Source organism: Carettochelys insculpta, chromosome 21, assembly GCF_033958435.1.
Source record: "Carettochelys insculpta isolate YL-2023 chromosome 21, ASM3395843v1, whole genome shotgun sequence".
In the NCBI taxonomy this organism is placed as follows: Eukaryota; Metazoa; Chordata; order Testudines; family Carettochelyidae; genus Carettochelys; species Carettochelys insculpta.
Window position 1 is genome coordinate 10,387,759 of NC_134157.1, and position 18,331 is coordinate 10,406,089.

Below are 18,331 nucleotides of genomic sequence, written 5' to 3' on the forward strand. Positions count from 1 at the left end.
GCAATGGTGAAATACTGCTTGAGTCATAGAACCTCACATTACACAACAGAGAGAGAGATTGTTGCCTCCTTTCTCCTGAACAGTTAGCCAATACTCAGGAGGCTTTGCTGGGGCATCTCCAGTAGGAGGAGACATTACTGATGCACACCAGAGATTTCTTTGGCACAATCCTGTTTGCTTACAGAGAACTGTACTGAGTTGGATTGGACCCTCACCAATCCAGAGGGCCAAGAACTCCTCCCCAAGCCCTGGTGGGTGGAGCCCCACACCTGCCTGTCACCTGGCCAGGGGGAACGGCAGGATGTATAAAAGCAAAGCACAGGAGCTCATATGGGGCGCAGCCACCAGAAGGGCTAGATGCTGGTCCTGAGTCCCAGGCTGGGAGGAAGAACCAGCTCTGCAAGAGGCTGAACATTGGCCTGTTCTGCTGAGCCCATAGCTAGACCTCACTGAGGAAGAGCTACAAGCTAGGACAGAGACACCTGATTTACTCAGACATGGAGGAACCCAATCTGCTGCCCAGTGAGGTAAGACCTGAGGGTGAGTTTGGAAGTGGCCCAGGGATGGCTGAGTCAGTGTGTTGCAGTTTGGCTCCAAGCTGCTGTGCCGCTGGTCAGGCCCTGGGCAGGGGTGCAGCTGAGTGGGCAGGACAGTGTCCCCTTAATTGGTGGTTGGCAGTCTCCTCTTCTTACTGTAGTAGGCATATGCCCTGTTTGTCGGCCCTTTGCCCTGCTAGGAGGCCTGGCCATTTGCTGCCCTGCTGTATGCTAGGGCCTGGGCTTGTACTGTGAACTCCTTTGCTGCCCTGCCTTGAGCTAGGGCCTGGCTACACATGGGGTTACCTGTCTGTGGTCCCTCCCTGAGAGAGCCTGGGCCCGTCTGACAGTTTGCTTGGCTTGGTGACAGGCCTGAGCCCTGGGACTAGCGCAATTAAGACTGAGTCCCCCTGTGCAACTGGGCAGTGAGGTGGAGTGACCCCTCCCTGAGCCTGGCCGGGCTACAAGAATGTGCACACAGCCCGGTTTCCCTGAACACTGCTGGTCATTTCCATGTTTCACGTTCCAGCACACCCTGTGCCCAAAATACGTTCTCTTGGCTTTCTCCCAGTGCCACACATCAGGGGATTCTCTGCAGTTCTGCTCACACCAACACAGCTGAGACCAATGACTCACCCAACACCTGTATTCGTGGTTCGTCCCCAGGGAAGGCTCTTAGTTACTCCTGCACCGTGTGGCTCCTTGCTTTGGGCACTTGTGGTCCTAGAGCCCTACACACTACTGCAATATTTGTGCCTTGTCAGGTACCCTTTAAACCATGGTTTGGCAATCCCCAGCACGAGCTGCTTTTCTGTGGCACACAGGAGGAGCGCAACCCTACCCCTCCTCCCCCATGCAGTGGGGGCGCAGCTGGCAGGGACATGTGGGCCCCATCTGTGAGCTGACCAACAGAGGGGTGGAACCGGGCTGGGCTACGGGAGTGGTGTGGCACTGCTGAGGGGGCACAGCTGGGGGCTGGGCTGCAGAGGTGGGGTTGTGCAGAACTGGGCCCTTCAGCCCAAAGGAGGGGTTGGGGGGTGGAGCTGCTCCCCCTCCTGCCCCACTGCTTTTCCCACAGAGCTGCATCTCGTGGTACTTCCTGGGCTCATGGGGAATGGTGGGGGGACAGGGCAGGAGAGATGCACACTCCACACGCCCCAGGCTCTGCATTCAAAGGGACCATTGCCCAGAGCTATTTCTGAGTCAAAACCCCTGCCCACAGCTGCCTCCCTCTCCCATCCACCGCCTGTACAATGGCTCCAGCGAGTGACGGGGCAATGTTGGCTGTGCAGGACCCAGCTTGCCACCTCAGGCCAGACTTACCCTGGATGGAGTGAGCGCCAGGCATCGAGGCTGCTGCAGCCACAGACCCAGCAGGGATGGGGCGTCCCAGTCCCAGCTGCCCAGCTTTGGTTCTTGCAGGTGAGGAAGTCCTGTGCCCCGATATTCACCCTTCTACCCCCCCTGAACCACTCCGTTACCCCACACTGCCCATTTGTCCCCACCACACCCTTCACTCCCTTCCTCCTTCTGTGGATTAACAGAATGGCCCACCCAGAATGGCTTTGTCCACACATCTATTCTGGCGATACCATCACTGGACCTAACCAGGTTATTCACAGAATCATGGGCACATTCTCATGTTCCTCAACTAATATGCCATCATGTGCCAACAATGCCCAGATGCTTTGTATATTGGACAGACTTCAAACTCTCTCAGACAGAGTTAATGGGCACAAAACAGACATCGAAACACTCCTGATCCACAACCTAGTTAATCTACATTTTAATGGAGTGGGCCATTCTGTTAATGATTTAAGAGTTTGCATCTTATTGAAGAACTTTCACTCTGCTTTGGAGAGAGAAGCTGCTGAACTCTCTTTCATATTCAAATTCGACACATTAACACGTGGTTTGAACCAGGGTGCAAATTTTCTGGGACACTAGGCGCTCTTTTGCATTCTTGGCTTAATCTAATTCTTGACTCTACCCCACCTCCCCCAGCTCCTCTGCTCTCTGATTTGCTCACCTTGATAATTTTTTTCTGATTTGTCAACCTTGATTACTGTTTTTGGTTTTCTGTGCCTTAAATATTGAGTCTGTTCTGGTCTGGCTATGGTCTGAAGAAGTGGGTCTGTCCCACAAAAGCTCACCTAATAAATTATTTTGTTAGTCTTTAAAGTGCTACTGGACTGCTTTTTTGTTTTGATAGTATATAGACTCGCACGGCTCCCTCTCTATTACTAGGGATCAAAAGGTAATCAGTGGAATACCTTGTGCTCTTGGTAGGTGATGGAAGTATCAGACTCTTTTTTTCGAAAGCATTGTGTAGTTTTTAGAAGCACAGGGCGCAAACAACAAAAACTGATTTCTCTTCCCACTCCCACCATGTCTCCAATATTCATAATCAAAGTGAGGCCTGCATTGTGAAACACTTCTAGCATAACAAACATGTCAACATTTGGCAACCCAAGTGTTGCAATAACTCCCTTAATTGCACCCAGATGACAAGGTAGCCTGTTCCAGAACTCAAGTACCCAGAATATTTCTAAAGTACAAGTTCATCAGGTTTGAGCCAGTACCATTCTGCATATGGGTCTCAGTTAAGATGACCCAGTGGCCCTATGATTCCCATTCCCATGAGAATCCATGAAGAAAGGCCAGTTTCCTGTTTATGAAGTATCCTTCTTTAAGCAATGTCCTGACTAAGAACCTTTTGCTCTCCTTTCTTACAAGGATTTCAAAGACCCGTTTATAGACCCAAATTGTCTTCCATCACCGAGCCCATGTTCCATAGTGCATAGGGGGATGCTATATTCTCAGGGTGCCAGGTGGAGGAGAGATGATGCAATCCATTGCCCCTTTTCAGGGTCAGCCTGCTCAATGATCCAGCAAAAAACAAAAGAAACAACCTTTTGCCTGTTTTTTGCCCACTACATTGGAAACTTTTTTTAAAATATTTTTTTGTATTCTCAATGTGCTCCAATGTGTGTGGAGAATTCCCACAAGTGTACAGACCCTGGCTGTTGCCTACGACATCCTTCTCATCTAGAGAGGGGAAGTGTCTTGCAACCTCCTGTCCAGAGGTAAGAATGTATCATTCAGTTCACAACAAAAGAAATAGCAAGGAGTAATAAAAAAAAACAACAACAACACTGAATTTAGGGCACTATTTGTGCCTCTCAAACCAAGAGGAATTTAGTTGCAATCTACAGCATTTTTATTATAGATGCCAAGACCAGCATATAGAGTCACTCCTTTCTGATTTAATTTTTCTGCATAGGAAATAGAAAGCTGGACAGCTTGCAGTGTAAGAAAGGTGAGTCTTTCCTGGTGCTGATGACTTGTCAGTTCATTCTGCTTAGGGGATGCCAAACCTCCCTTCTGAATGAGGAGGTACCTTTGATTCCTCCCCACCCCACCAGCTGTTCAAGGGACCTGGTGTTAGTCTCAATATTCCCCAACCGAGACAAGCACACATGCTCAATGCTGTTGCCCTTTTTAAATGGACATTCTTCTAAAACTCTGGCCTGCTTTCAGAGCAAAACCACTGAGTGGAGGTTTCAGTTATTGCACTGACCCAAACAGTGAGAAAATACATAAAGCCAGTTCCCTTGAGAGGGGAATGGTATTTGGACGTTCTGCTCAGTGATATATTGGCATAAATTGATACACCGGCACCCAGAAAGTTAAGAGCTGAGGATTTTTCTGGCAATTCATCAATCACCTGATTTTTGGTGTTAAGGTACAAGACTGGCCACGAGACAATCCAGGTTCAATACCCTGAGTTGCTCACGGCGGTCTAGTTTCAGTAAAGTGGGCTTTGTGATGTCTTTGTCCTTCTTTTTGTTCTAGACAGCTTGCAACAATGCTTAATTTTAATAATCATTTGAAATTCATTTGCCAGGAGCAAAGAACTGTCAGCAGCCAGAGGGAAACTCCTCTGGTACACCATCTACCCCCAGGACCGTAATGCCATGCCCATGCTGTGTGACATGGACACAGATGGTGGGGGACGGATTGTAAGCAAGAATAAAATGTGCACAAAAATCAGGCAGCTTCATGCAGAACAAGCTTCTGTCCCAGGATGTGAGAAAGTTGGTCCTTTGTAAGCTAATCTACAGCCCATGACACTGAATCACATTTCTAGAGATTTTGCTGAAGTTTGTTTAAATTCTTTGAAAAGACTTGTTCAAATCACTTGTTGTAAGAGCTGATGCAGAGGACTTTAAAGTTATTGAATATGACTACTAAGCTGTAGCCTGGTGGCTCATAGAGGCCTGATGCATCGATGTTCATCTACACTGAAAAGCTTTAGTCCCCTAGCCCCATAAGTTCTCCTGGCTCTCAGGCAAGTCCAACATCCCCCAGCCTGGACCCAGCTCTTGGACATTCTTCCCAAAGCAACTGCCTCTCCTGCTGCTCTTTCTTCTGTTAGCGCTCTTTCCTCTGTTAGCGCTCTTTCAGCATTCCGGTCCCCCCGCACTACCACCCCTCCTCTGAGATTAGCCAGATCTGCGTTACAGTAAACTGTTTTAACTGGTAGTCAAACAACCAGACTTCTCAATTAACCGGCATTCTGCTCTGTGTGTGTGTGCAACCCTATTGGACAAAAGGAGTTTTAAAACAGCTGCCTGTTGAGTGCGGCAATTCATAAATAAGGGGTGCTGACAATATGATTTTGATGGGAATGTAATCAGTCTTGGAGGTGCGGGGGGAATTAGGTATGTGAATGATTCCTGGGAAGGGACCAGCATTAGGAGCCAGAGGAATGGAGAAATTAGAGAGTGGTGTGGGTTCAGGAGTGAGGAGGAGTGACTCATGATACTGAAATGGCTTGGAGCCATTTACAGTTGAGTACCTGATGCAAGTTCTCACACGCACGCATGCACACTACACAGCTTGAGCTCAAGCTGTCACAGCTCAGGCTTTTCACTCTAGAGCAGAGGGGGACAGCACCGGTGCCTGTGTGAGGTAGGTGGGAGTCATTTTCGGGCTGTGAAGGGTTTAAGCTGGGGGCAGCAGAGGTGTTTTGGGGCTGTAAGGGGTTTAAGCCAGTGGGCGAGGGGGCTGGATTGGGTAGAGTTGCCAACCCATAGAAATTTCATTTATGAACAAAATGGGCAAAATTTATGGACAAATTTTTTTACGGACGTAATTTTTACACTATATTAATACAACATAAATGGCCAAAGGTGAAAAGTAACTGTTGTCATTGTAAACTTTAACAGTAAACAATATTAAATTACATAAATTGCCTATATGCAGATGCTAACTCAGCAGGATAACATAGTTGATAATATCAAGGGTGATTCATGTTACATCACTTCAACCACTGAGCTAAACAAACAACTAAAACCTCCAATTTCCGCTGCTCCGTGGTACAATGCCTGCAGCAGCACAGAAGAAATGTAATTGCTAAAGAATAATTGCTGATTTTGAAATTTTATTGAAAAATTTACAGACACCTCAATCTTTTTACAGACGTCCAATTTTGGCTAACTTTTTATGGGCTGTCTGTACATGTGCTGCTGGTTAGCACCCCCAATTTGGGGCTACTAAGGGTTTGAGCCGGGGTGTGGGGGCAGTTTGGGACCGTGAGGGGTTTGAGCCAGGGGGCGAGGAGGCAGTTTGGGGCTATGAGGGGTATGAGCGAGAGGGCAGTTTGGAACTGCAAGGGGTTTGAGCCAGGAGCGAGGGGGCAGTTTGGGGCTATGAGGGGTTTGAGCGAGAGGGCAGTTTGGGGCTGCGAGGGGTTTGAGCCAAGGGGCTAGGGGGCAGTTTCGGGCTATGAGGGGTTTGAGCGAGAGGGCAGTTTGGGGCTATGAGGGGTTTGAGTCGGGGGCGAGGGGGCAGTTTGGGGCTGCGAGGGGTTTGAGCCAGGGGCCGAGGGGGCAGTTTCGGGCTATGAGGGGTTTGAGCAAGAGGGCAGTTTGGGGCTATGAGGGGTTTGAGTCGGGGGCGAGGGGGCAGTTTGGGGCTGCGAGGGGTTTGAGCCAGGGGCCGAGGGGGCAGTTTCGGGCTATGAGGGGTTTGAGCAAGAGGGCAGTTTGGGGCTATGAGGGGTTTGAGTCGGGGCCGAGGGGGCAGTTTGGGGCTGTGAGGGGTTTGAGCCAAGGGGCAAGGGGGCAGTTTTGCGCTATGAGGAGTTTGAGCGAGAGGGCAGTTTGGGGCTATGAGGGGTTTGAGTCGGGGGTGAGGGGGCAGTTTGGGGCTGCGAGGGGTTTGAGCCAGGGGCCGAGGGGGCAGTTTGGGGCTATGAGGGGTTTGAGTCGGGGGTGAGGGGGCAGTTTGGGGCTGCGAGGGGTTTGAGCCAGGGGCCGAGGGGGCAGTTTCGGGCTATGAGGGGTTTGAGTCGGGGGTGAGGGGGCAGTTTGGGGCTGCGAGGGGTTTGAGCCGGGAGCGAGGGCGGGTGAATCAAGTTTGATAAACATTTTCCCGGGGAGACCCTCCCGCCCCCAGTTTTGAGTCGCTTTGGGCCACAAAGTGTGAATGGGCCGAGTGGGCGGGCGCCGGAAAAGGCTGGGAACCGCTGGGAGCTGGAAATCGAAGGCGGCGCTTAAAAACGAGCCTCGTTTTAAAATCCGGCACTAGACTCGGGGGGAAAAAAGAACCGGGAACCCGGCCCGGCCCCGGCGCCGCTTCGCCCCGGCTGCCCCAAGCCTCCCGCGCCTGCCCAGACCCGCCGGCCACTCGCCGCAAGGGGGAGCAGCCCAGGCCACTCCTGCTCGCCCGCCTCCGCGGGGCGGCGCTACGGCCGGGGCGTACGGCGCGGGTGTGCGCCTGGCTGTTGCCAGTAGAGGGGGGTGGCTGCTGGGAAATGCCGAGCGGCTGCTTCTCCTTCCGCCCGCGGCTCGCCCGTCCTCGGGGTTTGCAGGATGAGCTTCCCGGGCGAGCTGGTCCCTTCCCAGCAGCGGCGCATCGCCCCTCCCCGGGGCCCTGCGCCGCCGAGAGCCGGGCTGTGAGTGCCAGGGCCGGCCCCCGTGGGCCCGTCTCGGGCTGCGGCGCCTCCCGGGGAAGCCCCGATTCTACCCGCGCGCACCGCAGGTAACTGGGAGGGGAGGCAGGGAAGTGTCGGCCAAAGCCTTCGCCTTCCCCGCTGCGGAGCCCAGTTCCGCCCGCTGCAGACACACCTGGGCAGAGCCTTCGCACGGGCAAGGGAGCAGCCATCCAGCTGCGAGCTGGAGGCGGAGTGGAACTGGGAGAGACGGAAATGGACAGAGGGAGAAAGAGGGGCCGAGATAAAGGGCGAGCTTCCAGCAGGGTTGCCAACCCTTGACATTTCATCCACAGACAAAATGGGCAAAACTTACGGAGAGGCGCGTTGTTTTACGGGCGTCATTTTTATACTCTATGAAGATGACATAAATGGGCAAAGGTGAAAAGTAATGGTTGTCATTCATACCTTACCAGAGCCATATGCCATTGAACTCACTTTGGTTGGGTTTGTCATGTGGCCAATGTGCTGATGCTAACTCGGCGGGATAACGTAGATGATAACATCTTGTGGATTGCGGGATTCGTGTTACCTCACCTCAGCCGTTGAGCTAAAGAAATAACTAAAATGTCCAATTTCAGCTGCTCTGCGGTAAAATGGCTGAAGCAGCACAGAAGAAATGGAATTGCTATAGAATAATTGCTAGCTTTTGAAATTTTATTTCACTTTTATGAAATTTACAGATGCCTAAATTTTTTTCGGGTCACGGACACATCCAATTTCGGCTAATTTGTAACAGACTGCCTGTAAATTTACTGATGGTTGGCAACCGTGGCTTCCAGGTCCAGCAACTGCATGGTGCTTGGGCCTGTTTGCTTCCCTTTTAAAAGGTGGGAGGGAGGGACCACAAAGCCAGTTCTCTCCTTTTTAGAGCTTTTTACTCTTTCTGTATAGTCCTTTTTAGACTATGCTGCCCATCCCTTGGGAACAATGTCACCAGAGCAGCGCAGTTTACTCTGTTGTTTCCCTGGGTTTGTGCTTGCAGAATCTCAGTATTTTTATACATTATATATTACCTAGTAGAGCACGTATTTGTATGGACAGGATGAAATCCAGCCCCTAGTGTCTTCAAGAATTTTCCCAGTGATTTTTTTTTCTCACTTTAATATTTGATAATGTTGGGCAGGGTCATCCGACCACCTGCACCTTTGGGCTGACTCAGGCTTCACATCCCAGTTTTACATTTTTTGTGTCTGCCTTTTAGTAAACTCTAGCATCACCTTTGTCTTTGGTATCAAGCGGTGTGCATGGCCTGTGCTTGATGAATAAAATAGGAGTTTCATTTCTCTGCCCTTGGGGCTATCCCTGAGGGGCAGGAGTGTGTTTCTATAAGGTCACTCAGATGTATAAAATTCCTGTGTCCTCTTTGCACAGGGCCTGTCCACAGTCTCTCTGCAGATGTGAAGATGAGCATCATCATCTTCATCATTGCTTTTTGCCTAGGTGATCAGTCAGTGGGACATCTCCAAAATTTCCTACAAGGGAACTCAATGCACCTGCCAGCAGCAGGGAGGTGATATTCCCAGACCGTCTGGTTACAGAGCGTGCCACCTCACTGTGTAGCCCTGCAGTCAAATTGCCTTAGTGTCCCCATGTTATTCACCAGCTAACAAAGGTGTAGCCAGTTCTGAAATGATTGCTGCTTTTAGGAACTTCTGGTTCCGTTGGCCCTTCCAGTTCCAAGTCAGTCTTTCCGGCCTGGGTTCGGTGTCTGCACAAACCTTCAAGAGGCTGCACTTGACTCCTCAGTGGCCTATTGGCTTGCTGTGTTACAACAGCATCTCCCTAAGGGGCTGTGCCATTGAATGTGGTTGGCTGGCTCTCAGCTCCCCACCACCCTAATAGAGTCTGTGGTGCACCCACTAAGCACCCAGGCCTACCTAAGTCGGAGCAGGGATGGAGCACTGCTGAAGCTTCATTCTGGAACCGGAAATGCATTCTTGCAGCTCTGTCTTGTGCTTCTGCCCAGCTCAGCGGGTGAAGCCCTGCCTGTGGCAGCATCAGGAAGGTTGCAGGGAGGGCCTCACCTGCACGTGGACCATGTGATTTGTGGCTCCTGCTAGTGCCACCAGGGCAGGGAGCCAGGCCCAGCCCCCTGGGAGAAGAGGTGCCTCTGTGGGTTGAGTGCTAGGCAGACTCGCTCACCAGCCCTCTTCTCTTGGAGCCTCCTTTCCACACCGAGCCTGGATAGAAATTGGACAGTGATATACACGGTGGCTTCCTCCCAACTTTGCAAAGGGGGTGGGGTCTTGCCCTCCCCATACACCTAGAAAATCCCTCCTCCCAGGGCTGACACTGACAGAAAACTGCCGCCAGGAAGCAGAGTCCTTTCAGCACTGAGTCTGGCTCTCTGTGTAAGCGTCAGGGCAGCTTGGCACCTCTATTTCCTGCAAATTGTGTGCTTGTGTGGCCACTCGGGAGAGATTCAAATGCCATCCAGCTGATGAGCAGAGCGCCCCAGCGAGGTTTATGTTTTTACTGATGACGCACATTAGCACAGGCCTTGATGCACATAACAATTTATTCCACACATGGATGGAAAAGTTTAGAGGGAACATTGCTCATTAGCTTCAAGAGAGCCAAGCTGCATCTCACCCCATCTTTCATTCCTGGAGCAATGCGTGTGTATCGGGGGTAGACGCTTCCTTCAGCCAATTTAGTTTCTCTTGCATCTTCCTTAGCACAGCCCCAAGGGTTCAGGCAGGTTTAGACATAGGCAGCTAGCCCATGCAAAGATGTTCACACTTCACTGTCCCCACAACATCACCGTGAGCTGAGCTAGTGCAAGTCGGTCCTTGCCTGCATGCTGTAGGTTGGCATCCACCCGCATTTCCATTCCTAGCTGTATCTCCAGCCTCCAAGAACGTTTTCCCTTCATTGAACTACCCACTGTCAAAAAAAAAAAAAAAGTTCCTTCATAAACCATGCAACAAACACTCTGCATGCATGTGACAACCCCGATCTCACCCATTTCTTTTCCCCTGAGGGGGATTCCAAAATCTGCTGTGATCCTAAACAACCAGGTGAAGAGCTGTGGCTCCCAGATATGCAAGGCCATGAGGAGGTCATGAACAGTGCTCACACAGGTGAGGAATAAGCTCACATCAATCCCAAAACTCCGTGACTGGAGAAGAGTTGTGGAATTCCATCAGAGCTCTGACAAGACCTCACATTTCTATCAGTGTACTTCCTTCGCTGCATTGACTAGCATTGCTCATAGCCTCGTGCACTAGCCATTCAGTGCTACCCCCTTGTCCAAACTGACATGAAACAGAGATCCTTCCTCTTGCCCATCCTTTATTTCTGGCTCAGATGGGATTTTGAGGCAGCCTACGTCCCTCCCTTGTGGAGAAGGATTTTTGTACAGTGTAGTTGCAGTGATTGTGCATCACAGCACTTCCTGCTCTGTGGTTTTTGTTTCTCCCCAGTTTAGGGAGGAAATCATCGCTGCATTCCTTTTTTCATTCCAGCAGGTGGTGGGACACTGAGAGACACGGAGGAACAGAAAGCCCTTCGGGAAGCCCCTGAAACAACAGAGCCTCCTGCACCTTTATCCATGAGATCCCAGAGCCCCGAGAGGGGCACTACCTGTGGGACTCAGTGCGGATCAGCAAGACAGCGCAGCAACTTACTAACACAGAGCCAAGGTAAATCTGCTCAGGTGGGTGATGGACTTGCCCCCCAGGAGAAACCAAACACCTGCAGGGACTGCGGGAAGAGCTTCAACAAGAGCTCGTCTCTGACAATCCATCAGAGAACCCACACAGGGGAGCGGCCCTACGCCTGCCCCGAGTGTGGGAAACGCTTCACCCAGAGCTCCACCTTCCTGCGGCACCAGAGGATCCACACTGGAGAGCGGCCCTACAACTGTGCCGAGTGCGGGAAGAGCTTCCGGGTCAGCTCCCACCTGGTGCGGCACCAGCGGATCCACACGGGGGAGCGGCCTTATGCGTGCGCTGAATGTGGGCGGAGCTTCAGCGTCAGCTCCCACCTGGTGCAGCACCAGCGGACACACACAGGGGAGCGGCCCTACCATTGCGCCTGTGGAAAGAGCTTCAGCCTGAGCTCCCACCTAATGCAGCACTGGACTATCCACACGGGTGAGCAGCCCTACCAGTGCGCACAGTGTGGGCGGAGCTTCTCCATGAGCTCCGCCCTCATCAGGCACCAGAGACGCCATCAGGCAGACGTACCTCACCAGTGTGCCCAGTGCGGAAAAATCTTCAGCCGCGGCTTGGAGCTGAGCGAGCACCAGAAGATCCATACAGGGGAGCGGCAGCATGAGTGTGCCCAGTGCGGCAGGAGCTTTGGCGCAAGGTCCAATCTCCTCCAGCATCAGCGGACCCACACCGGTGAGAGGCCCTATGCCTGTGCCCACTGTGGGCGGAGCTTCAGCCGGAGTTCAAACCTTATTACACACCAGAGAATCCACACAGGCTAGGAGGCCAGCATATGGGAAGACTATGGGCCAAGAGCTATGGATCGCACCCCATCCAAGACGTGGCACAGAAGCCAGATCCACCATGTGGGCATATGTAGCTCTTCCCCAGTGGGGTGCTATTCTTGGGATGGATTGGAGTGACGACCAGCTGTGGGAAGGGATGGTTGGAGGTGCGAGATGATGGAAGTCAGGAGTGGAGGTCTGGGTGTTGGGTGTTAAGAGTTGTGAGCAGTTTGTATCAGGTGCATGAAGTGGAATGGAGCAGGTTTCCCTGGTAACTTTGGGTCTGTTTGAGTCTCATACTTATGTCTCCTTTTCCTTTTCTTTGGGTTGCCTCATGAATCCTGTGCCGTGCACATCTTGGCCTTGGGCAGGGAGTGAGGTGAACCAAGGAGGGTGTTCTGAGATGCTCTTCAGTTAAGGAACAAGTGTTTTAAAAGAATTTTTTCTTGGGTTAAGGAAGCACATCAGACGCTAAAACCCTGTGAAACTGGGTCATTCAAATGTCTGATGTAAACAGCACAGCTGGTTGCAGAACAAACTGGTTTTGTGGAAGAGAGAGGCAAAACTAACAATGGGGCAGCTTTATTGATAGTGATGTTGATTTTCATTCCAAACTTCTTTTTAAAAAATCATTCTTAATTTAAATGAAGCTGCTACCAAATTTCTTCTCTGCTGCACCAGAACCAAGAATCCAGAGATTTAGATGCAAATTTTGGATCAGCTGCTGAAGAATACACAGGGACTTGGGGGCTGATATATTCACAGAGGCATTTTCAACCAGTGTTTGGCAGTGTAGCCATGTCAACGCAACCAAATTAAATTAAAACGCCTCCTATTTCTCTCTTGGGGTCACTACTGTACAAAGTTAATACCATGTGAGCCGCTTGCTAACATACATAATGCCATTTACTTCAGCCTGGCTGCATGCACTAGTCCAGGGGTTGGCAACTGAAATAGCAAGAAGAGCCGTTTTTTTCCAATTCAGTAAAAAAACTCAGTAGTTCAAGAGCTGCAACACATGTGAATGTAAGACTGTCCTTAATAAATAACATCAGACTGTACTTTTTGTAACCCCTATATTAATAACTGCGTATACTTTCAATTTGATACATGTTTACTGCAGGACGTTCACAAACTTCTTACATATTCTATTTCCTCACACTTTATTTGTGTGGTTGTACCACTGTCTTCCTGACTTTCACTCCCAAACTTTCTCTGAACGATGCTAGTGGGAGTTATCGAATGTTTCAAGATCATGTGTTGTTTGCCATTTAGATACGAGTTGTTCGTTTTTGGGCTTTTAGATGTTCACCAGTTGTCAAAAATAATCGTGAGGGCTTTTTTTTTTAAATCTTTGTAATTATAGCATCGGGAGCCACAAAGAAGTCCTTAAAGAGCTACACGTGGCTCGAGAGCCGCAGGTTGCAGACCCTAAGCTAGGCGCCTTCTTTTGCCCTTATGCATCTGCCAGGCCTAGGAAAAGTGAAAAGAGAAAAACAAATGGATTCTCTAAAAATGCACAAACTCTGCTGAGTTAGCCCCCTGTTGTGTGTGCGTCACAGGTTCCCTGTAGGCCTGAACCACACAGGATAGGAGTAGGAGTCAGGGCCTTCAGCTGTTTAAATCAAAGTGTAGCAACACCTGTTTTAAGTGCTGAAGACTCTGGTATTTCAGTCACAATAGCACTGACTCATTGCCAGTCCCTTGCATGTTCAGGCCTGGTCCTGCACTTTCAATCAATGCATGTTTAACTTTCGATTCTATCTAGGACCCGAAAATTGAAAGGAGCTTTTAGCTCCAAAGGGAGAATGCTGAGCAATTGGTATACTCTCCAGCCAGGAGCAGCAGTTGATTCCATCACCATCTGCTGTGAAACGATTATGTAAGGCTGTGAGTAGACTTCGATATCCAAGAGGAAGCTGGGATATGAAAAGGTAACTCAGACTGTATCTTTCCTATCCACTCTGAATTATGGGCTTTGTTCTCTTCCCTTTGAGAATCCTTTGAGAATCATTGACACATACCATGCAGTGCCTGGGTGAGCCTCCTGCTCCGTGCTGTATAAACCATTGATTTCTTTATTCCACTCTATTTTCATCTGAAGAAGTGGATTTTACCCATGGGAGCTCATGACCGAATAAATTTGTTAGTCTCTAGGGTGCCGCAGTCCTGCTTGCTTATTTGTGAAGCTACATACTAACATGAGACTAACTCTGAGACTTTTAAACAGCTCTGGAAATTGCTGCTCAGCAAAGCCTCTGTCTGGAATCAGCATTTTGTGAGGTTAAGAACACCTGCCCAGAGTGAGAGACAAACTTACTAGCTTTTAACTGCCTGGGGAGCTGGCTAATCCCCATGTTGGATATACAGTAGAACCCCCAGTTATGCGGAGGACGTATTCCTGCTCAACCCTGCAAAAGTCAAATTTCATGTTACTGGGAGGAGCCAGGAAACTGACCAGCAGAGCAGCCCTGGACAGTTTCCTGTCTCCTGTGAGTGGCGCAGACCTGGGAGTTTCCCGGCTCCCCTGAGTGGGGGGCAGCCTGGAGCCAGATGTCAGCTCCCCACCATTTAGAGTCGCGTTAACCCAAGCTTCCTGCAATCTGAGTGTGCATATCTCAGCGTTCTACTGTATATGCACAATTTCTGAGATTCTTCGTGCCACAAACGCCTGCTTTGCCCCGATTCAGCAAAATGCTTGCCTGTAAACATGTGCGTAAGTCCCACTGAAGTCAAGATGATGATGGGTCAGGAGCCACCCATTAGCAAGCCCTTGAATTCTGTGGATTACCACTGTCACTGTTCCAGGCTGGTGCCACTGTCAGACCAGCTTGCTGATCTTAACAGGAATGCTGAGCTAAGGTGCTGCAGAGCAAAAGCACTCTGTGTTCTTTTAAAGGGTGGGAGAGCTGTGGTTGCAGCCTGTACTCCCTGGAGCCATATCTGTAATGGCTAAAATTTTAAAGGCCTCTCCCAGGGCACATGAAAGTCAATAGCAAAGCTCCCACTGTCTCCAACGTGCTGTGGAGCAGGCTGTGGTCTCCTAACTGCTTTAGAAAACTGCATCACTGCTTGTGGCCTTCCTTCCCTCTTTCAAAAGACGCTCTTCACAGTTTGTGTCACAATTGCCATTTGTCTTGGTGCTCGAAAGGTCAGTATTATCCTGCCGTGAGCATGGATTTCTCCATACATGGCCTCCTCTCCATTTCTAAAAACCGGCTAAACTTGCCAAATTCTTCCATTCCTGCTATGCCAGGACCATCTGGAATCTGCAAGGAATACTGCTGATCCTTTTAAATATCCACCTGTTGCTTAAATTGAAGAGATTCATTTCACTGGAAAATAAGTTCTGAAGAGACAGATACATAAATTTAGAAGTTTGTTGGAAACATTCCTTATTCAAAGCTCTTCACAAAACACTTTCATTATTCATTCCTTTCTTATGCCAGAGGTGAGACAGTGGGCTTAAGTGACACTGGAATTGGGTTATTTTTCAAATATTCATTGGGATGGCTTGTGCTGGGAGAACCCAAAGAGAGCCCAGAGCTGTGTGAATGAGAATCAGTCCCAGGTGCTGAGTGAGAATTAGCTTGCAGTGGTGAAGAGAAAAAGGGGAAATAAGGATCTAAGAAAATATCAGTGCTTGGTGAGCCCTACCAACTTCAGAGCCAATGAGAGGCTGAGATTCAGAGCCAGCGAGAGATGTAGCTTCATAGGTAGGCAGAGAGCCAGCGACAGACCTAGCTTCATAGCAAGGCAGAGTTCCAGGGAGAGACCCAGCTTGGTAGACTGGCAGAGAGAGCGTGAGAGACCTAGCTTCAGAGCAAATGAGAGAACTACCATTATAGATAGGTCTCACTGTCTCTCTGCCTAACTTCATAGATAAGGAAAGAGCCAGCGAGAGACCTAGCTTCATGGAGAGGCAGAGAGTCAGCAACAGCCCTGGCTTTATAGGTAGTCAGAGTGCCTGCAAGAGACCTAGCTTCATTGCTATGCAGAGAGCCAGCAAGAAACTCAGCTACATAGGTAGGTAGAGAGGAAGCTAGTGACCTAGCTTCATAGGTAGGCAGAGAGCCAATGAGAAACCTAGGTTCATAGACAGGTAGAGAGTCAGTGAGAGACCTAGCTTCATAGATGGGTGAGATCTCCAATTCCTAATCTCAGAGTAGTTTTGATGGTGGGGAGGTCAGGACCTCCCAAGCCTTGGATTACAGCAGCCTGCCCCCTGCATAGGTTGGGGGTCCCATGGATCACAGTTACCTCTGCCCCAGTGTCCACCAGGGCAGTCACTTTGTGCAGGTCTTGTCCCACACGATATTTTGTCAGGGGAACATATGGCCTCAGTTCTCTCTATTCATCCCCTTTGGTGACCTGAACCTGGGGGACCCAGCCAAGTTCCTATGCCTGATACCCTGGGGCTGGGGTTGGGGAGTCTGCCACAGCTGTGGGGGCAGGTGACAAGGACCTGGCACAGGCAGTGGTGGCCAGGATACAGTGGAGGTGGTCCCATCCTGAGGGGGTGAGAAGAGAGAATACAGGTTGGGGGAAGCTGTTCTTATCCAGCTCTAGCCAGCAGACTCTATCCCACAGGTAAGCAGTGGGCTATCTATCAATTTCCACCTTGGGTACCCCCGGCAGCCAATAGAGCCAGGAACATATCATTATGGTTCCATTTTCCCTCGCTCCTGCTTGGGGTTCTTCCCTTGCTCAGTCAGACAGGGACGCAGGCACCCCAGGTCATCCCCATTTTAGTGAGGGTGTTCAGTAACATATTAGCATGGTGGACAGCCATAACTTGCAAGCTCTGACACAGCTCAAGTGTCTGTTTCTGGGCATGCTCTAAAGAGGCTTGCTGTATCCCTGACGAAGTCTTAACCCCCGTCTAGTGCCTCCTTGAGCGGTGCCTCTTCCCGCTGTAGCCTTTCCTTGTCCTCCCATACTCAGAAGAGTGCACTTAAGAATAGCCATCCAGCTTGATGCAACCATTTATCCTTCTTTTGCCCTTCCAATGCCTCCAGCACCTTTTGGATACCAGTGGAATTGATGCCTTTTGCTAGATCCTCCTCAAACTGCATGATAGGTTACATCATACCAAAGTTGAGTGACTGAACCCCAGGCCAGTGTATAAGGCCAGCCTGGAATGCGCTTGTCTGACTTATCCTCTCTCTCGCCCTTCTGCTTGCCTTTTTTCCACAGTGAGTGAAATCCACTAAGAGAACCCTGCTCACTGTGCCAAAATGTTGCCGTCAAGAGTAATTTAGGTTTGGCGCTGGGTTTGCTGCATGCAAAAATGCTGACCAGATATCTGTAGGCACAACCAGTTTAGTATCTGACAAGTTTTAACCAACCCTTTAACTATCAGTTGCTTATGCATAATAGGAGAAGGACTTTTTTTCGTCCCTTTGGCAACGGGATCCCAGGCAGCTGCAGACAAGCAGGTGGTTGTCTACGTGTCCGAGGCACTGGTACCTTGGTTCATCGGATTACTTTCTGTGTTGCTTATATACAGGTTTCCTGCTTTGTTGTGCATTTTTATAGGTCATTTGTTACCATTTAAGGTATGTGCGTAGTTGTCAATTACTGGTCTGGTACTCCTTTTTCTTTAACCCTGTTTATGTGGCCACTACATCTGGTCATGGAAGACTGCTGCATGTTTGTGCCTTCCTCTTACGCTTATCTATAACTTGTTTTGGTACAATGGTGCCACTGCTTCTCTCCAGTGGTGTGTTTCCTGAGGCTTGCATCTGGCTCATCAGATATGGGGGAGCGTGTGCCCTGTCACCTATATGCTGTCGTGTACAAAGTTCTTCCGCAATTAACCCCTACACCAGCCTCTCTAGGATGCTTACCCAGCTCTTGTAAGCTTCCTGGGCTCTGGCTCTTGCTGCGGGACTCTGGCCTAGCTCAGTTTCCCATGGCCTGCTTACATTTCTTTGGGATGAAGGGGGCGTTTGTCCCTTTAGCTCTTGCCTACCCTCTTTTGTCAAAAAAGTGAAGTGTGGAGGAACATTCGGGTCAAGGTGGGGTGAGCAGCGAAGCCAGCCACACATGGTGAGGGAGAGGTCAGGCAAACAGTGATGCATGTACTGAATGGGGTGACTGTATATCCCGTCTAGTATGTACACTTCTGCTTGTCTGAGCCCTGCCTGCGCTCTGCATGGGAGAGGAGTGGGGTGACCATCCATCCCATTTCCACTGAGATGGCCTCATATTTTGGTTGCCAGAGAGGCATCCCGATTTAATTTTAAAAAGAGGTTAATTGCCCTGTATCTGGGGAAGCCGGGAGCACACCCCCATGTGGCTGCCCCCCAGCTCCCCACAACTCAGGGGAGCCGAGAGCCGCCTGGCATGGCT

General features: G+C 50.1%; 1 protein-coding gene across 2 annotated transcripts; it reads left to right on the forward strand.

Annotated features, from left to right (window-relative positions):
* The first annotated feature begins 475 nt into the window (after positions 1-475).
* Positions 476-13,735, forward strand: LOC142023876 (uncharacterized). Of its 2 annotated transcripts, XM_075015279.1 has the most exons (3): positions 476-527; positions 1,829-1,958; positions 11,004-13,735. In XM_075015279.1, the coding sequence occupies exons 2-3, from the start codon at positions 1,916-1,918 to the stop codon at positions 11,972-11,974; spliced, it is 1,014 nt and encodes a 337-aa protein (XP_074871380.1). In that variant the 5' UTR covers positions 476-527; positions 1,829-1,915; the 3' UTR covers positions 11,975-13,735. The 2 variants fall into 2 exon arrangements, with proteins under 2 accessions (XP_074871380.1, XP_074871381.1); XM_075015280.1 differs by lacking the exons at positions 476-527; positions 1,829-1,958 and adding an exon at positions 7,364-7,583.
* Positions 13,736-18,331: the final 4,596 nt, after the last annotated feature.

What these genes read in the sequence shown, in the direction of transcription:
- LOC142023876 (XM_075015279.1), top strand. Translation starts at nt 1,916, where the DNA reads ATGGGGCGTCCCAGTCCCAGCTGCCCAGCTTTGGTTCTTGCAG. An exon ending in CCCAGCTTTGGTTCTTGCAG is followed by an intron (nt 1,959 to 11,003) that starts GTGAGGAAGTCC and finishes TTTTCATTCCAG; the next exon opens with CAGGTGGTGGGACACTGAGA.